We start from the raw sequence: 18325 nt of genomic DNA on the forward strand, positions 1-18325 counted from the left end.
AGAGTGGATATAAATACCTCGTATGACGATTTAACTGAGGCCAAACATGGTACTAAATGTAAAACTGTGCCACTATAAGTAAATGCCATTACTTTAGAAGTGTTAGTTCTCAACGTTTGATTATGCTTCAATTCAAGGTGCTCTTTTGGACCGTCACAATCCACACCATGCTACGAGCTGGGGGAACCTAGTGGCACGTAACAGTTGGAGGAAAGCCGGCGAAGAGTGACGTGGTTGCTAAAGGAGTGAGTTGCGGCTTTGGTGTTCATCAAGGGAGGAGGAGGCAAGAAGGATGATTTTTTGGGTGGAGGCTGAAGGATGAAAACTGGAGAAGAAGGGCAGGAGAGTGGAGAGGACAGCGTGGATACGCTGGAGGGGGAAGTGGGGGATACTGGTTCCGAACCAGTGTGAGAGGAGGAGGAACCTGAGGCTAAAACAGAAACAGTAAACCAAATGAACCAAAGGGATCAAATTCTATTAGGAAGGAACTGAAAGTAATTGTCAATACAAAAACAAATTAAAGAATGGGATAATGTCACGCATAGGCTTAACTGTTGGTAGCCTCCCCCACCAGTATGGAACAAAAAATACAATGTTCATTCAAATGACATGCGATTATAATTCATTGTGTTCATCATTATTCTCAATGAGACTTCTTCAGATGTTGGCAGGTATTTCATCCTATTCATCTTGCTTTCTCATTACAGAAGGGTGCACATTTCAGACACCGTGTTTCAGCCTTTTGTCAACGATGTTCAATAGGGTTGCCATCCAGGCATGTATTTAGGCCATTAATCTGTTTCAAGACAGGCATCACATTTCTCTCTAGGATACCTCAATAGTCTTGAAAATTCAATGCACCATGCACAGGCGAGAAGGCACCCTTCAAATATGTACCAACAATTAGTCTATGTGTGACTATAGTTCATATTTAGTATTAATGAGTAGAAACAGAAAAAAAATAAAAAATAAAATAGTCAATAAAATCAACTGGTTGAAGTCCATCTATGCCAGAGGTCCTCGTTACGTCTATCCAACGCTAGTGTGGGTAGGTTGTGGCATCAAAAATAAACAAACAAAAAAAAAATTCTAATATGTACAGTTATCTTGTGTGTGTGCAACATACAGTAAGAAAAATAAGTATTTGAACACCCTGCGATTTCTCACACTTAGAAATGATGGGCGTGTTTGAAATTTTCTTGGTCCACTGTGAGAGACAATCTAAAAAATTAAAATCCAGAAATCACAGAGTATGATTTTTTAAAACAATTTATTTGTAGTATACTGCTGAAAATAAGTATTTGAACACCTGAGAAAATCAACGCTAATATTTGGTATAGTAGCGTTTGATTACAATTACAGAGGTTAAATGTTTCCTGTAACTTTTCACCAGGTTTGCACAGACTGCAGCAGGGATTTTACACCACTGCTCTACACAGATCTTCTCTTGATCAATCATGTTTCTGGGCTGAGAAACACTGAGTTTGAGCTTCCTCCAAAGATTTTTTTTATTGGGTTTAGGTCTGGAGACTGCCTCGGCCCCTCCAGATCCTTGATACGCTTTTTACGAAGCCACACCCTTGGTTATTCTGGCTGTCTGCTTCGGCCACTATCATGTTGGAAGACCCAGTCACGACCCATTTTCAATGCTCTAAGTGAGGAAGGGAGGTTATTCACCAAAATCTCACAATATATGGCCCTGGTCATCCTCTCCTTAATACAGTGCAGTCGTCTAGTACCATATGTAGGAAAAACATCCCCAGAGCATGCCACCACCCCCATACTTTGCAGTAGGGATGGTGTTCTTAGGATGGTACTCACCATTGTTCTTCCTCCTAACACTATCAGTGGAATTAAGACTAAAAAGTTCCATTTTGATCTCATATGACCACATGACTTTCTCCTACGACTCCTCTGGATCATCCAAATGGTCATTGGCAAACTTAAAATGGGCCTGGACATGTGCTGGTTTAAGCAGGAGAACCTTCCATGCCATGCATGATTTTAAATCCATGACTCTTAGTGTATTTTACCAACAGTAACCTTGGAAATAGTGGTCCCAACTCCTTTCAGGTCATTGACCAGCTCCTCCTGTTTGGTTCTTGGTTGATTCCTCACCATTCTTAGGATCGTTGAGACCCTACGAGGTAGATCTTGCATGAAGCCCCAGTCCGGGGGAGATTGACAGTCATGTTTAGCTTCTTCCATTTTCTAATAATTGCTCCAGCGGTGGATCTTATATCACCAAGAGGCTTGGCAATTGCCCCGTAACCCTGTCCAGCCTTGTAGAGGTCTACAATTCTGTCTGTGGTGTCTTTGGACAGCTTTTTGGTCTTGGCTATGTTAGGAATTGGAGTCTTCCTAATTGTATTGGGTGGCCAGGTGTTTATATGCAGCTAACCACCTCAAACAGGTCAAAAAGTAAGACTCAAAAAGTCCACCTCCACTCCACTTATTCGTTGGACTTTTCAAAGGCGACTAACAGGTCTTTGAGGCTCACAATTGTACTAGCTAGTAGGCCAGAGTTGAAATACGTATTTGCAGAAGTGTAATATAAATAAATTGTTTAATAAAATCATACACTGTGATTTCTGGATTTGTTTTTCTTTAAATTGTCTCTTAAAGTGGACCAGCACCTACCATGGAAATTTCAAACCTGCCCATCATTTCTAAGTGGGAGAACTTGCAAAATCGCAGGGTGTTCAAATACTTGTTTTCCTCACTGTATATGGTTATGTAACATACATCAACGTAGGTTAGATCTTGGAGCAAAAATTAGTGAGCACCCCTGATTTAAGCAATGGTAATAAAGTATTTTTCTTATGTTGGATTGTGTATGCCAGCTACTTACTGGCAGTGAGACTTAATACACTACAGTAGTATGTGGGATCACAATAAATGAACTCATTTGCTGCCATTGATGGCGATAGACGTCCAATTCGTTTAAAATGTAAGGACTGCCTACCAGTATCTGGGTCACTGAAGTCTGGCAATGTCATGGCGTTGAGTTGTCGTCGGTCCGCTACAGCTCTATCCAACAAACTGCTCCCACGCCCGGAATCACTACCACAACAAGCAAGCATTTTAGTCTACATACAGTGGGGCAAATAAGTATTTAGTCAACCACTAATTGTGCAAGTTCTCCCACTTAAAAATATTAGAGAGACCTGTAATTGTCAACATGGGTAAATCTCAACCATGAGTGACAGAATGTGGAAAAAAAACCAGAAAATCACATTGTTTGATTTTTCAAGAATTTATTTGCAAATCATGGTGGAAAATAAGTATTTGGTGATTACCAAAAGTTAATCTCATTACTTTGTTATGTACCCTTTGTTGGCAATAACGGAGGCCAAACGTTTTCTGTAACTCTTCACAAGCTTTTCACACACTGTTGCTGGTATTTTGGCGCATTCCTCCATGCAGATCTCCTCTAGAGCAGTTTTGGGGCTGTCGTTGGGCAAAACGGACTTTCAACTCCTTCCACAGATTTTCTATGGGGTTGAGATCTGGAGACTGCCTAGGCCACTCCAGGACCTTAAAATGCTTCTTAAGAAGCCACTCCTTTGTTGCCCTGGCTGTGTGTTTGGGATCATTGTCAGGCTGAAAACCCCAGCCACGTCTCATCTTCAATGCCCTTGCAGATGGAAGGAGATTTTCACTCAAAATCTCTCGATACAGGGCCCCATTCATTCTTTCCTTTACACAGATCAGTTGTCCTGGTCCCTTTGCAGAAAAACATCCCCAAAGCATGATGTTTCCACCCCCATGCTTCACAGTGGGTATGGTGTTCTTCGGATGCAATTCAGTATTCTTTCTCCTCCAAACACAAGAACCCGTGTTTCTACTAAAAAGTTCTATTTTGGTTTCATCTGACCATAACACATTCTCCCAGTCCTCTTCTGGATCATCCAAATGCTCTCTAGCGAACCGCAGACGGGCCTGGACATGTACTGGCTTCAGCAGGGGGACACGTCTGGCAGTGCAGAATTTGAGTCCCTGGCGGCGCATTGTGTTATTGATAGTAGCCTTTGTTACTGTGGTCCCAGCTCTCTGTAGGCCATTCACTAGGTCCCCCGTGAGGTTCTGTTTTTTTTGCTCACCGTTCTCGTTATCATTTTGACGCCACGGGGTGAGATCTTGCATGGAGCCCCAGATCGAGGGAGATTATCAGTGGTCTTGTATGTCTTCCATTTTCTAATAATTGCTCCCACAGTTGATTTCTTTACACCAAGCGTTTTACCTATTGCAGATTCAGTCTTCCCAGCCTGGTGCAGGTCTACAATTTTGTCTCTGGTGTCGTTCGACAGCTCTTAGGTCTTGGCCATAGTGGAGTTTGTGGAGTGTGACTGACTGACATTGTAGACAGGTGTCTTTTATACAGATAATGAGTTAACACAGGTGCCATTAATACAGGTAAGTAGAGTGGAGCCTCGTTAGACCTCGTTAGAAGTAGTTAGACCTATTTGACAGCCAGTAATCTTGCTTGTTTGTAGGTGACCAAATACTTATTTTCCACTCTATTCTGGAAATAAATTATTTGAAAATCAAAAAATGTGATTTTCTGTTTTTTTTCTACATTCTGTCTCTCATGGTTGAAGTTTACCCATGTTGACAATTACAGGCCTCTCTAATCTTTTCAAGTAGGACAACTTGCACAATTGGTGGTTGACTAAATACTTATTTGCCCCACTGTAAATACACAATAGTACCTACCATTGTATGACCGCAATGTCCATGCAGTGAGACTATTTTGAAATCGTTTGTTTATGTGTATACCTTGGATTTGTAAGGTTGTAAAAGCTCTTCCATATCTGCAGCATATGTTTGCAGGTGAGCAAAGCTTCTTCTGATCCTCTGCACATGCTCTCCAACTTCACTTTTGTATAGAGCAAGCTACAGGGTGCATAGGACAGGGGTAAACATGACTGATTTTAAACAAGCTGTGCTTGTCATGTTTGAGTGTGTGTGCCTCACTTGAAGTTCTCTGGATATTCAGAGAGGGCCATTTCTATAATATTAAGACCATCCTGGTAGTGTTTCTGAGCTGAGAGCAGCAAGGCCAGCAGGTGAAGGGAGTGAACGTCATCCCCTTGAAGCTGCAAAGCCTGTCGAACGTAGCCTAGCGCCTCCGGAATCTACACACATACAGCACATACATAAAATTGATATTTGTTATTTTTGTCCCTCCCTGACTTTATGACTCACATTCTTATGTCAACGTCAACCGTATGTTGCGACTTTGAATAGGTGTGGTTACCTGTCTGGACACAGCAAGCTGCAGTGCAAGGTAGAAGGCTGCTAGATGGTCTGTTGGCGACAAACTCTGAGCTCTATCAAGAGAAAGAGAGTTTATGTGTTCAAAGATGTGATTCAAATGATAATAAAACAGATTGTTACAGCAAAAATAATAGGCTTGCTCAAATTCTGAGGCCTGGTGGTCAAAATTATTTCTTCCTAGCTTGGCAATTAGATTGAGAGAGTAAATATAAAAAAATTTAGCTCAAGCTACGGTAATTAGCCATGACATAATTGAACACAATATTGATGAAGATGCACATTTCTAAAGAATCAGTCATGCTAACTAGAAAAAGAAAAAAAAATCACTAAGGTGTCTCGATTCTCAAGGGTATTTTCTTTTGTATTTAAAAAAAAAAATTATTATTATGGATACCTCCAAAAGTATATTTTGTATCCTGACTTATTTTATACATTCCTTGCATTGTTGAATGAATTTATTCATTTCATATATATTTAAAAATATACAGTATATTTCATTTATATTTTTATCATAAGACCAACTGTAGTAGGTGTTGTTTTTATAAGGCAATTTTTCATTCATTGATCTTCTGAACCACTTCTTCTCGAGGGTTGCGGGCGTGCTGAAGACTATCCCAGCGAACAACGGGCAGGAGGCAGGGTACACCATCCAGTCGCAAACTATCTAGCTCTGCCAATTTTATTTTAATTTTTACTGCACATGTGAATAAAAAGCTTAACTTCCCCGTAATTTCTTATGTTTTCATTGTAGATTCTTTAAGAAAACCAGCTGAAAAAAAAACCAAAAAATTCTCAAAAGAATTGAGTTCGGATCATATTAAGAAAATTTTTGATTTTTTGGGGGGCCAGCTCCCCCAGCCCTACTTCTTCCTATTTCATGGTTGCTCTTTACATGGCAGCAGTGTTGGATGAGGTACTCACTTTTTAAAAAAGTACAAAATACAGGGGCAAAAAATTTACTTAAGTACAAGTATCCAAGAAAAAACAATGCTCAAATAAAAGTACAAATGTACAAACGTACTATCCAAGTAAAAATTAAAGTATTTTCCCCTGATGCTTAAATGTATTTACACATACAAAGATCTGAGCCAATATTCAAAGAAAGAATGAGAAAATTCATTGACTGCTCAATTTTTATTTAAAGCTATACAGAATGGAAACAACAAGCAATAAAATTGACTGCACTGCAAACAGAAGCTTAACAAGCAAAAACTAAACTAGATAAAATCTCCTGGCAAAATGATTAATGAAAAGCTTAATGATGGATTGTACATGACTGTGCAGCACCCATCTGAAGGAGTGCTGCTCTTACTGTTGGTTTTTATTGGTCAATATCTTGTTCACCTGACTAATCTTGCTTGTACACGTGTTGCCGCCTCTAGTGCTCAATTACGGAATAGTTGCATGGGGCTTATCGATTATGCCGGAGACTTGAAAACAAGACTATCGATTCACAATGAGGAAAAAAACATATAAAAGTTACGTGAAACGCGAAAATTTGAAAAGCAGTGGAGTAAAAAGTACAGATACGCGCTGTAAAATGTAATGAAGCGAAAAGTACCACTTCGTATTTGCAGTAAAATAATAAAAGAGACTCCAAACCTCTGGAAGGCCCCTAAAGCTTTCCTCTGATACTCCTCTTGTGTGCTTCGCAATGATGCTAGAGAGACATGGACAGGAGGTGGGGGTCAGTCAAGGTATATTATACAATAATCCAATGATTCACACTTATAGTACATGAGCACCCACGCAGACTTACCATCTGTGGCTTTGAGGCTGTAAACAAGTCCAATTGCTAAGTAGCCTTTTGCTCTAAATTCAGCTGCATTTTCTCCCATGTCAATCACCATTTTGGCAAAGCACTCCCCTTCATCCAACTAGGAATGAGTAGACATGAATTTAGAAAAAATACTTGATTTATAAATAGTTACATCATGGACAAATCATATTTGTGGCTACCCAGTGCAGGGGTCCGATACACAGTTTGACGGCTAACAGCGGGATGGTGGGGTCATCTGGCTTAAGGCGGATGCACTCCTTCAGAACTTTTACCGCACGAGCAGATTTCCCAGCAGCCATCAAAGAGAGTGCAAGCTGGTACCACAAGTGGAACTCCTCAAAGGCAAACTTCATAGCTCGTTCCAAACACTGAAGAAAATAAATGGTGACAATTAACTCATTGGCTACCGATGACGGCGATAGACATTCAATCCATTTTAACTGGCAGCAGTGCTCATTGAATGACTTCATTGGAGCCGTTGAATATATATGGCAGAAAACACTCAGGTGACTTGAAGTTCCACTCGGAGACCCCCAATTTGGCCAAATTTCAAAATTGTCCGATATGGATGTGTGACACATCATTGGATAGCCTAAAATCCTTCTGGGGGGAGAAACATTTTGAACAGGAGAGCTTTTTCATTTTTCTTTTTAAACAGCGAAACCCTAATTGGAGGTGCGAGCATGAGCGAGCATAATTAAAGACGCCATGATTTTAACGAGATATTATCGCCTACTTACCTTGTTTCGATCCAAAAACTCTGTGAAATATGTATCAACGGTGTCAAGACATAGCTGTGATGGGCCCCAGCCGGATTTTTTTTGGGGGGGGGGGGGGGGGGGAGGGGGGGATTTTATGGGTGAAACACGATAATGTAACAAGGGTTGCGATGCAGAAATCGCAGACATCAAGGATGGGTCGAGATTTTTCTTTTTCATATATTTACCCTTTTATTTTTATTTTTTCTTCCAATTTTTCTTTGTTTGGATCGATTATTAATCATCTAACATATCGGGGAAAATGCGACAGTAACAAAAAAAAAATACAATTAAGCGATAGTTATAAAGGTAGATACTTATTTACACACCATTTCTTTCATTGAGACTTAATTTGTTTAAAAGTTTAAAATATGCGTGTGAATAATTTTTTAAAGCCTTTTTTTTTTAACGAAATATTAGACATCAATTAATGTTTCTAAGCTGAAAATGAAAGACATTTTGAATATTAAATATAATTCTTTTTATGGCTGGACTGAAACAAAAGCGGTTGTGCGACGTCTGTAAACTGGGGTTTCCAGGGTAAAGCGGACAAATTAAAAATAGTTCAGGGGCTTAATGCGCCATGAATCTGCTATGGTAGCATTTAGACATATTGTTCTATCAAACACAACAGTTCTTTTGGCTTAAAATACAGCAGCTTATTTTAAAAAGGGGTGTTAGAGCAGAAACTGCTTTTTCAGTCTTGTCTGTGCTTTGCGCCGTATATCTACACATTTTTAACCCAATATGTCATGCAGTATAGTTGTACACCATGAAAAAGAAGCATAAAATGGAAAAAATCTTTGATTTGATTGGTTTCAATCAATAACCAGGCCAGACTACGAAGACCAGGAGTGTCAAAATCCTATTGGGCTACATCGTAATGATGAATTCCTTTGCAGAGGCATTTTGTCTGTCAGGGTTGCCACGATTAATCGACTAATTGACAACTATATTCATAGTCGAATAACCGTTTGTCTTTATTGACCTAAAAACTGGCTTTTTAAAAAAAATTTTTTATTTCTCTCTCTATATTTTTTTACTTTATTCACATTTATCCCCCCCCCCCCCCCCCGAAAAAGAAAAAAAGGATGGATTAAACAGGAATAGTCCTTTTTTTTTTTTTTCGCATTATGTATTTACATTTTTAAAATTAAAAACAAAAATGGGGAAAAGAAAAATGGCCCTTTTTTATTGTAGAAGAAATATATATTTCAAATTTTAGTAAAATACAAAAGTAATTATTCTCTGATTTATGTAGTTGTCAATCTTTCATTGAGGACCACACATACTGCATTTAAATTAGATTTTGGAGAGAATCATAAAGTTACACAAGAGCCCTCCAAACAGAGCACCTAAAGGGACATCGACAGAAATAAAATAAATCTAAACAATCTGGTGCGTACCAGATAGTATGTGGTGCGCACTAGAAACAATCTGATGCACACCTGATAGTCTGTGGTGCGCACCAGATTGTTTCTAGTGTGTTCCGAGACAATGTAATGGTGATATGTGCAAGTAATGCAGTAATATCCTTATAGTTGAGTCAAACATTGAAGTAAAGCTCAACTAAATCTTATATTATCATTTTTAGCACGCCGAAACTGGTGGTATCTAATGCGCGCCTGCGGTTTGTGGCACCAGATAGTTTCTAGTATCTAGTATTTGGCGCACCAGACAGTTTCTAGTACGCATCACATACTGTCCGGTGCGCACCAGATTGTTTAAATTTATTTTATTTGTGTCGATATCCATTTAAGGACTCCATATGAAGTCAATACACGTGATTTATTTTAACTGGCCCCCGGAACTTGAGTTTGACACCCGTGTTAGACTGTCCCTCGCCGTTTTACTTGCCTCAGACAGCATCTCATACTGCCCCCTCCTGCCTAAAGCTATAGTCAGCAGGTCGTACACCACAGATGCTGACTGCAAACTGATGATTCGATCATTGTTATGTTCCGGAATCCTACTTAGGACAGCGTCACGGTTGGCCTGAAATACACAAACGCGACAAAAAGAAGGCAGAATGTATTACTTTGGAGAGCGCTATGTCTTTTGTGCACATCTTACCATGGACTCACTGATGAGGAGCAACAATAAAGCTTCTTCTGTATTCTCCTGAGGGCAAAAAATACTAAGGGAGAGAAATACGAAAACATACCAAAAGATGGGATTTCAGAACATTACACATTGGAAACACTGTGTTCAAAGTAGTGTTGCACCTTTCCAATTTTCAGACTCAGTTTCCAACACTTGGCTGTGTGATAACGAACAATCAACGATACTTTACCGATATCATGTTTTTGGAAAAATTGTACGTTTTTTTGTTTTCTTTTAATGCCAAATTACTGCACACTTACTTGAATGTAAAGAAATTGTAATTATGGCTTGGTCTGACACTTCTTCACTCATTGTCTGCCATTGACAGCATTTGACGCCAAATCCATTTAAGTGGGAGGGTTGACAGCGAATAAACACTGCCTCCCTCCCACTTCAAAAGGATTGGACGTCTGCTAGCGGTAAACTCATTTAAATTCACATCAGAATTGGCAGCCATCTTGGTTAGGGCATCTGGCAGTTGGAAACTAGAGCTCGAAAAGTACATACTGCACAGCATCGGCACACTATATCTTAGTACAGTAATTTCCGGACTACAAGCCGCACTTTTTTCTCTCATTTTGTGTCCTGCGGCGTGTGCAATGATGCGGCCATTTTGTGTATTTTTCTGACGGCCGGCAGAGGCGCTCGAGCATGGAATGTGGGAGTGACACACGTGGAATATATGTGTCGAGGAAGACGCTAGTTTGCACTACTACCGGTAGTTTAACTTTGTGCGTTGCGCATGAATAGAGGTGGCGAACCCTCGTCTTTGTGCATGAGTAGAATTGGCAGACCTGCATCATGGAAAATGCTAGAAGAAATTAAATTGGCCATCCGAGTTGTATGGGACGCTTTGATGACGAGCGGTGAGAGATCGTTTGCCAAGACTCGCCGCATGCGAAGAGCAGCTTTGGGGGAGCCTGGCATCGTGAAGCGCTGTGAAAGAGTCCGCCATCACCAACGGGCTTTGAGGGGCCAGTCTGCTGTGAGGAGGACGGAACAGGCTGGGAGTGAATATGCCTCATTATGGGAGACATTGAAGGCGACGCGAAGGACAGACTGAGTAGGTGCGTGCGTGGCGAAGTGCATCTGAGCGTCTTCATATCCGACACTGAGGGTGAAGACTTTCATGGTTTGAATGCACAGGAGGAAGATGAAGATTGCTAACAAAGACTTTTATGTTTTTATAAACCAGCACAATTAGTGCTGCACCGCCATGCTGATGCTATGCAACTTCCGTGCCGCTGCTATATAACTGCTGTGTCTGCCGGTGCTGTTTGGAACGAAAAAGGTGTGTTAAACGTTTGAAAACTGTATTTCTTTGTCAATGTCTCATTTTACTAAGTGGGCACACGCGGCTTATTGGCAGGAGAGGCTTATGTATGTACACAATGGTTTTTCCTTTAAAAATGTACTGGGTGAGGCTTGTAATCAGGGGCGCCCAATAGTCCAGAAATTACGGTACTCCCCGATACTCATAACGCCTTTTTAGTTCTGTATCGGTACCGATACTAGTATCGGTGTGACACTAGTTTAAAACAATGGCATCTTATCTTACTTCTCTCCCGAGTATACTCGTGGGCGTCGGCTTAAGCTGTACTTCTTGCTTTGGACGTGTCCTTGTCGCGAGGGATCGTCCAGCGGCGACACAGTAGGTGGGTCTTCCACAGGAGACCAGTAACTCTGTTCACACATTCCTCGCAGCAAGATCTCTGCTAGCTGTCTCGCTATGGTCTAAACAGACATACAAAAACACACTTATATTCTCTGGCATGAAAAAGGCTAACACACGTTTTCCAATAAAATGAAACGGCATGCTTTATGATTTTGTCGGTGGATTACGGTACTTAAAATTTGACAGACGGGACATAATTCCAATTCGCGAATGACCCTGTTTAGATTTTAACAGGAGGCCTAAGCAAAGCCTGTTCCATACCATGCGCAGGTTCTGTGTTGTCCTCGTCTCAACAGCTCGAAGAATTTCTCGAAATCGCCCAACACCTTGAGTCAGGTTTCTATGCATTAGAAAGAAATGTGGATCAAAGAATGTCAAAAAGTAATTGAAAAAAAAATCAGGTATACATTTGTGTGCATTTTCATAGGTGTGTCTGCGCGAACGGGTATGTAAATCTGATAAGTGCACCAGTTTTTGCAACATTTTTCGAGATGTTGCATTCTGTCAACCTCCTTTTTTTGATGATCGGAGTTGTTTTTCAAAATCTAAGTGGGTAAAATGCTACGCATTTTAGTTTAACATTTTCAAATTTACCTATTTACTTTTATTTTTTTTATTTACTATTTACTATTTGTTTAAAGTTCAAAGCTGTACATCCAGAGGTGGGCAGAAACGTGTTACATTTACTCCATTACATTTACTTTAGTAACTTTTTGAGAAAAAAGTACTTCTAAGAGTAGTTTTACTACACCATACTTTTTACTTGAGTAGAATAGGGAAGAAGAAACAATACTCTTACTGCGCTACTTTGGGCTACACGAGTCGTCACATTTTTCCTCTTTATTCTACAAATTAGATTTTGTTTCTTTTTTTTTGCCAGAGATGCCAACAGTGGCTCAACCAGTTTCACCAATGAGACGTCGCAATAATAATCACATGACACCGTTATATCAATCAGACTAGAGCTTGCTGTTCTATGATCGGGCGAGCCTGTTTAATCGTTAAAGCGTCTTTAAAGCACCGTAAAAAAAATAAGTGTTTGACATTTTAATCTCTCTCCCAGTCTCTATTTGGCACCGATTGACCACGGAAAACCGGAGGTATGATCCTTTTAGTTTCCTAATAGAAAATATGTTTTTTCCACTTGAGGGCACTCATGCTCTTTGGACGAATACTGCTTAATTTTTAAAGATTTTTTTCTCTAGCTGAAATTCAATGTTTTTTGTTGTCGTATTTCTTTGGCTTAAAATGGTTTTATTATATATTATAGTACAGTATAATAATAACAGTTCATATTGATAACTTTGTGCTGCGAAAAAAATGTTACTCATCACTTGAGTATTCTTTTCACCAAATACTTTTTCACTTGTACTTGAGTACATTTCTTGGATGAGTACTTTTACTTTTGTAACATTATTTTGAAGTAATGCTACTCCTTACTTGAGTAAAATTTTTGGCTACTTTACCCACCTCTGGGTATATCACAAAAAGTAGTTCTAGTACCATGAAGTGATGTATCGACAATCAATTGAAGTCTTGTGGCATCTAAACGTAACTGTAAGTGTCTGTGACCTCCCCAAAATATATTTTGGTGGTAACCCAAGTTAATTTGGGGTCGTGGTCAAATTTGTTATGTATTGTACATGCATTTTTTAAACCCGGGAAGATTAATTTAATGGTTGAGTTAAAAAAAACGAGCTGATGAAATAATTTGTGTTGACATCTGCCATTATTTGTTTGTTGATATATAGTTACAGGTGCCGTGTTACCCTACCCATTCTTAAAATGGATGACATGGGCTCTCTGTAGACCAGTCTCAAGGAAGTAACCCAGTTCCTGGTCCTGGGAAGCTGGACCAGGCTTTGGGCTGCGATTCTGAATTCCAGCTGACAAAGCCTGAAAATATAAAAAAAATGTGTGCGTGATCACTCGAGCTGTACGATAATGAATTCTAACCGATAACCAATAACCCAATATTGTCCAACTCCAAAACAGATATCAAACTGATATCGATATATGCGGTCGTGGACTTACCATATTATGGCTAGTTGTATTATAATGCCCACTGGATGCTTTAATAATGATAATTGTAACAACTTAATTTTTTTTCCAAATAAACATTCTGTGAAAAATTTGAGAACTTCCAACTGAAGAAAAATGTGCCTATATATTGTCACTTTATTTATTGCTGAAATCAAAATAGCGCAAACATCAGTTTTATGGATCAAGTGCAAGTGCAAAGTGCCAAAAGGGCACTTATTCTGTCCTCAATGTGTGTGTGGGTACACAAATTGACAGATAGCGAACAAATCATGCTCTAGAGAGAAGTCAGATGCTGTCAATAAATTTGAATTGGCTTTACTGCACTCTTCTTTCTCTTGAAAAGAGCACTGATACTTTGTAAAACTAAAAACAACAAAACATTGTGTCAATAATATGAAATAGTCACAAATAAACCAAAGTATACAACACGTGTCAATTTGAACAGCAACTGGTAGGACAGCTTGCAAGCAACAAAATAATGTAGCCACTTTTTACCACAAATGCAAACGAAATGTACACATCTCCAATAAACTAGATAATTCTCATGAATATAAACCAAAGGAAGAACATAACTTACAAGTAACGCTTTTCTAAGGCACAAATAACGTGGTGAGAGGGCAAGAACCGCTATGGTACACTGGCATTAGACGTATACTCGTCCATTTAGCTCTCTCTATTCACAATGAGCTCGTGTCGCCATATGACTACGTCAGCAGAGTGCTGGAACTTTTCAAAACTAATTACACCTAGCGCCCGCAGGAGGCGTCAAAATACCAGAAACACAGGCATGCAAAAGGTTGACATGACAGCACTGCCATAAGAGTATTGGCCCAAACCCATAATGAAAAACGGATGTCGATCTTATCTGATATAATTTTAAAATGCTTTTATCGGCTGATATTATCAGCTACCTGATAATATCGGACAAATCTAGTAATTAGCACCCAAACAGTGCCATTTAACTGAAATTATTCATAGTTGTATTGAGTTCATTTTGCCTACACTTATAAATTTGTCAAAACTTTTTTTTTTCTAAATTATTCAAATTCACACAAGCATTTCAGCTGGCTACTCAGTTTCTAAGTCCTATTATTATGTAGGAAAAACCTTTTTTTTGCAAAATGCATGAGGACATTCTCCAAATTGCAAGCCCATTAGCCTTTAGAAAAAGTTGACAGTCTATAAAATGTTCAACCACTCACCTTTTCAGCCTCTTGCAAGTACAGCAAAGCAATGTCTCCAGACTTTTCATAGCAGGTAATGATTTCCTGCTCCCGCTCAGATGTGTTCCGATCGGTGGAGGGAGAACTGCCTTTCTTATTGGAAAGCAGCGGAGAAGGTGCTGGGACTTTCTCTAGACACAAGCCTGCCGGAAAAAACAGACAGTACAATTTATTCTGCAAATGTCCCAAAGGTATATCTTGTTTGTTGCAAAATTCCATTTGTTTTACATAGCTGGGCAATAAAGATCATTCAGATTATTCTGTTGCGTTTCCAGTGAATGCAAACTTAATTGCTTTCCAGTCATTTTAGGCCACAGCAAGTCAAACAATGCATGTTTACATTTGTGTGTGTACCTTTAGTTGCATAGGCTTCCGCTATCATAGACAGCCTATAAACTGGGGCTCCCGCCAGCTGCATGTCGTCCAAATTTACCCTGTTATAGTGACCTGCAAACAATCAAATCCCCCTGTTCACAAACATAACTCGGGGCATTTTAATAGGGAAAAAAGTATGAAGGAATAGTGCCAAAACTAGTGTTGCACCAATACCGATACCGGTATTAGTAATGTTTGTTCTTCCTCTGGCCAAGATGCAACATCCCACCAATTAGTTCATAACTAGTAGAGGTCCAATCAGTGCTTAATTTGTGAATAATATGGTGCCGGAACGGAAAGTACATATCACAGCGCAGAGATGACGAGATGGGCACATACGCAGAACATACGCTTAAAACAACCCGAAAATGCCCACTTATCATGCTGTGGGACTTACAAGCCTCAATTTCAGATAATATCCATTGTATAGATGTTAAGACAACAATTTACAATTATTTCGGCTATCCTCTGCACAGCACGGCCAATTGCCCACATAGCCACAGGTGGGGCTTACAGTACACAGTCAGCAATTTTCTCAACAGGTCTAACTTGTAAAACATAAAAAACAAACAAACAAAAAAACTGAAATTACAATAAATAACACAAAACCATTCTTTTGCGAGTTTCACCCCCCCGTCTTCTCTGGCCCCAAAGTTCCCCCCGCCTTACAAATTGTAAAGCCCAAAGCCAAATTTCCCATAAGGGTACTGGCCTGTTGCGCCGGCTGATGGTGGTCCACCTGGCTGACTGCTGGCGCTGTAGCTGCCCCACATTCCGGCTGGTGCTGAACCTGACCAGCTGCTGTCACGGTAGCAGCCTCCTGCCCCGGCTTGGCTGGCTGCGGCGCTAGCCTCCTGCTGCACCTGTTATAGCATGATCGCTGCAGCTGCACTCATCGCCGGTTGTCGCTTTTCTGACTCGTTTTGAACCATCTTCTTTTTGAAAAAGCACAGTAAATGCAACGACCTTTTTGGCATGTTGAAATACCGTTTGATCCTGGCTGCTTGCTCCCCAGATGCTGCAAATTTCCAAAGTTAAATTTTTTTTATGTCAGCGGCGTGATTTGTTGGTCCAGCTTTTCAGTGTATCAACAAATCTCCGACTCTTTCAAATGACGTTCAATTTTTATTGACAACATTGTTACCGGCATCCTTAAATGGGGCCGCTGTCCCATTTCAGTGTGACCGGCATTGCCAATTTGGCGAAGAAGAATTGGGCGAGTGTAAGGGGGAGCAAGAGGGAGCCAAAAGGATAGTTGCGCGGAAGTGCGTTGTTGACTGACTAACTGTTCCCGGCTGGTTTTTGTTTAGTTACTAAAAGTCTCCATGCAACAGTCATCCGAAGCGTTGGCGTTGTGTTTTTATACACTACTCCCCGAAGGAAAAAACGAACATAGGAGCGACGACGAACGAGCCATGGAAATCACCGGTCCACATATTATTATTATTATTTTCTATAGACCCTACTCACATAACGTCACAACCACGCCCCCGCGCCATATTGTCCGTCAACTCGTCGTGTTGATGCATTACCGCTACGTAAATTCCTCCTATTATGGCGTGTTTTTCTGGTCGTTAACATTAATAATCAAAATGGTGAAGGCGTGTGTGGCGGTCGGTTGCAATAACAAAGATAGACGGAGAGACTTGAAGTTCTACCGTATTCCGAGAGACCCGGAGAGGAGAGCGAGATGGATTGCCGCAATTCGACGAGAAAACTGGGCTCCAAACGATTACCACAGATTATGTAGTAGTCATTTTATATCTGGTAAGATGCATTTAATATATATTTAGAGGGTTTTGGGCTGACAACCACAATTAAGATCATTGCTAGGCTAATCGCCGACAACATACCGTTTCAAATTCAAGACGCTTATTTCTTCCACCATCTTGATTTTTTGAATAATATTTAGCTGGTAACAAGTGAAAGAAGCTGGCCTCGTCTACGGATCAGCGGTTAAACAGGGGTGTCCAAACTTTTTGCAAAGGGGGCCAGATTTGGTGTGGTAAAAATGTGGGGGGCTACCTTGGCTGATTTACATAGAACAATACATTTAAAGAAATTTTAGCAAGCCCTTCTGTGTGTCACATTTGCTATATTATTAATATTTTTAATTCATAATTTCAACAATCTCTCCTTTGTGGCGTTCTCTTTCGACCCTCGGACTCTTGCGAAATACTGCTGCTGTGAAATTAAATTAGCTTCAAGTTGCTTTAATTTTTCGTTGCGTATCTTCCGCGACTGTCTCTTTGCAAATGAGGCAGACACAGTTGTGTATTTTATTGAAGAAATAGTCCATTATGCACCTATCCTTGACGCGTCGCAACTTTTTTTTTCTTTTGATTGTCGCCATTTTAGAAAATTGGAAGTAAAGGGTCACACGGGGTAATGTTGCTTAGAGTGCTGCTCTTAAAGTTTTTCAAAGTTTCTTGAGAATAGGCTGAGTTTCTGTGGACAAGATAGTTGTAGATATCAGGGTAGCAGATGTCAGGCAGAGACGGCGAAGACAGCGGGTCGAAAAACATCGATTTAGGCATCAAATATGGATCTGGCGAATGGATAAACTGAAGCTTTTCCACATAACGCCTTTTATGCAATGCATCCAATGAGTTAACAGCGTCAGATAACACCGGGGCTTCCATGAATTGCTCTATAAATTGCACGACTAATTGAAACCATTGAGAATAGGGCTAAACAATGATGGAATATATGGCGGCCGGATACAGCGACACGTCATTTTGTGACATTGGTGAGTAGGGTCTATACACAAGAGGTGCCGGATCTGCCCAAATAAGTCCTGGAACACAGGGAGGCCAAAATCAAGAGGTGCCGCATCTTGTTCCGGCAGGATCCGGCACGAATTAACCCCTGCGTCCAATCCATTGGGAGTAGGAGGGATGGCAGCTAATGAACGTTCGTTCATACCCTCCCAAAGCGCTGTTAACAGCAGACAAAGCAATGTCTGACTAAGCCATCATAGCAATTACTTGAGTCAAGTAAGTATGCAGTAATTTCCTATTATAAAAAAATGTATATATTTTTCCCAAAAAAACAGTATCATTATTTGATTCGGTATTAAGTGGCAAAA

At 40.2% G+C, this 18325-nt stretch overlaps 1 protein-coding gene across 3 annotated transcripts in view; it reads right to left on the bottom strand.

The window, feature by feature from the left end:
- The window catches only part of ttc7b (tetratricopeptide repeat domain 7B), a 39973-nt gene that overhangs the window by 18204 nt on the left and 3444 nt on the right, over positions 1-18325 (bottom strand). For 2 of the 3 annotated variants that reach the window (XM_057859567.1, XM_057859568.1), the window contains exons 4-17: positions 15217-15309; positions 14842-15005; positions 13371-13492; positions 11858-11936; positions 11480-11655; positions 9892-9955; positions 9676-9813; positions 7240-7428; positions 7040-7157; positions 6883-6940; positions 5261-5333; positions 4978-5138; positions 4780-4896; positions 2966-3063 (exon numbers count right to left, since the gene is read on the bottom strand). In XM_057859567.1, the coding sequence (XP_057715550.1) occupies positions 2966-3063; positions 4780-4896; positions 4978-5138; positions 5261-5333; positions 6883-6940; positions 7040-7157; positions 7240-7428; positions 9676-9813; positions 9892-9955; positions 11480-11655; positions 11858-11936; positions 13371-13492; positions 14842-15005; positions 15217-15309 (1650 nt within the window). Of the gene's footprint in view, positions 1-202; positions 431-2965; positions 3064-4779; positions 4897-4977; positions 5139-5260; positions 5334-6882; positions 6941-7039; positions 7158-7239; positions 7429-9675; positions 9814-9891; positions 9956-11479; positions 11656-11857; positions 11937-13370; positions 13493-14841; positions 15006-15216; positions 15310-18325 lie in introns of all 3 variants that reach the window. The other variant, XM_057859569.1, reaches the window with a different exon arrangement.

The sequence above is a fragment of the Corythoichthys intestinalis genome, chromosome 15 (genome assembly GCF_030265065.1).
Source record: "Corythoichthys intestinalis isolate RoL2023-P3 chromosome 15, ASM3026506v1, whole genome shotgun sequence".
Classification (NCBI taxonomy): Eukaryota; Metazoa; Chordata; class Actinopteri; order Syngnathiformes; family Syngnathidae; genus Corythoichthys; species Corythoichthys intestinalis.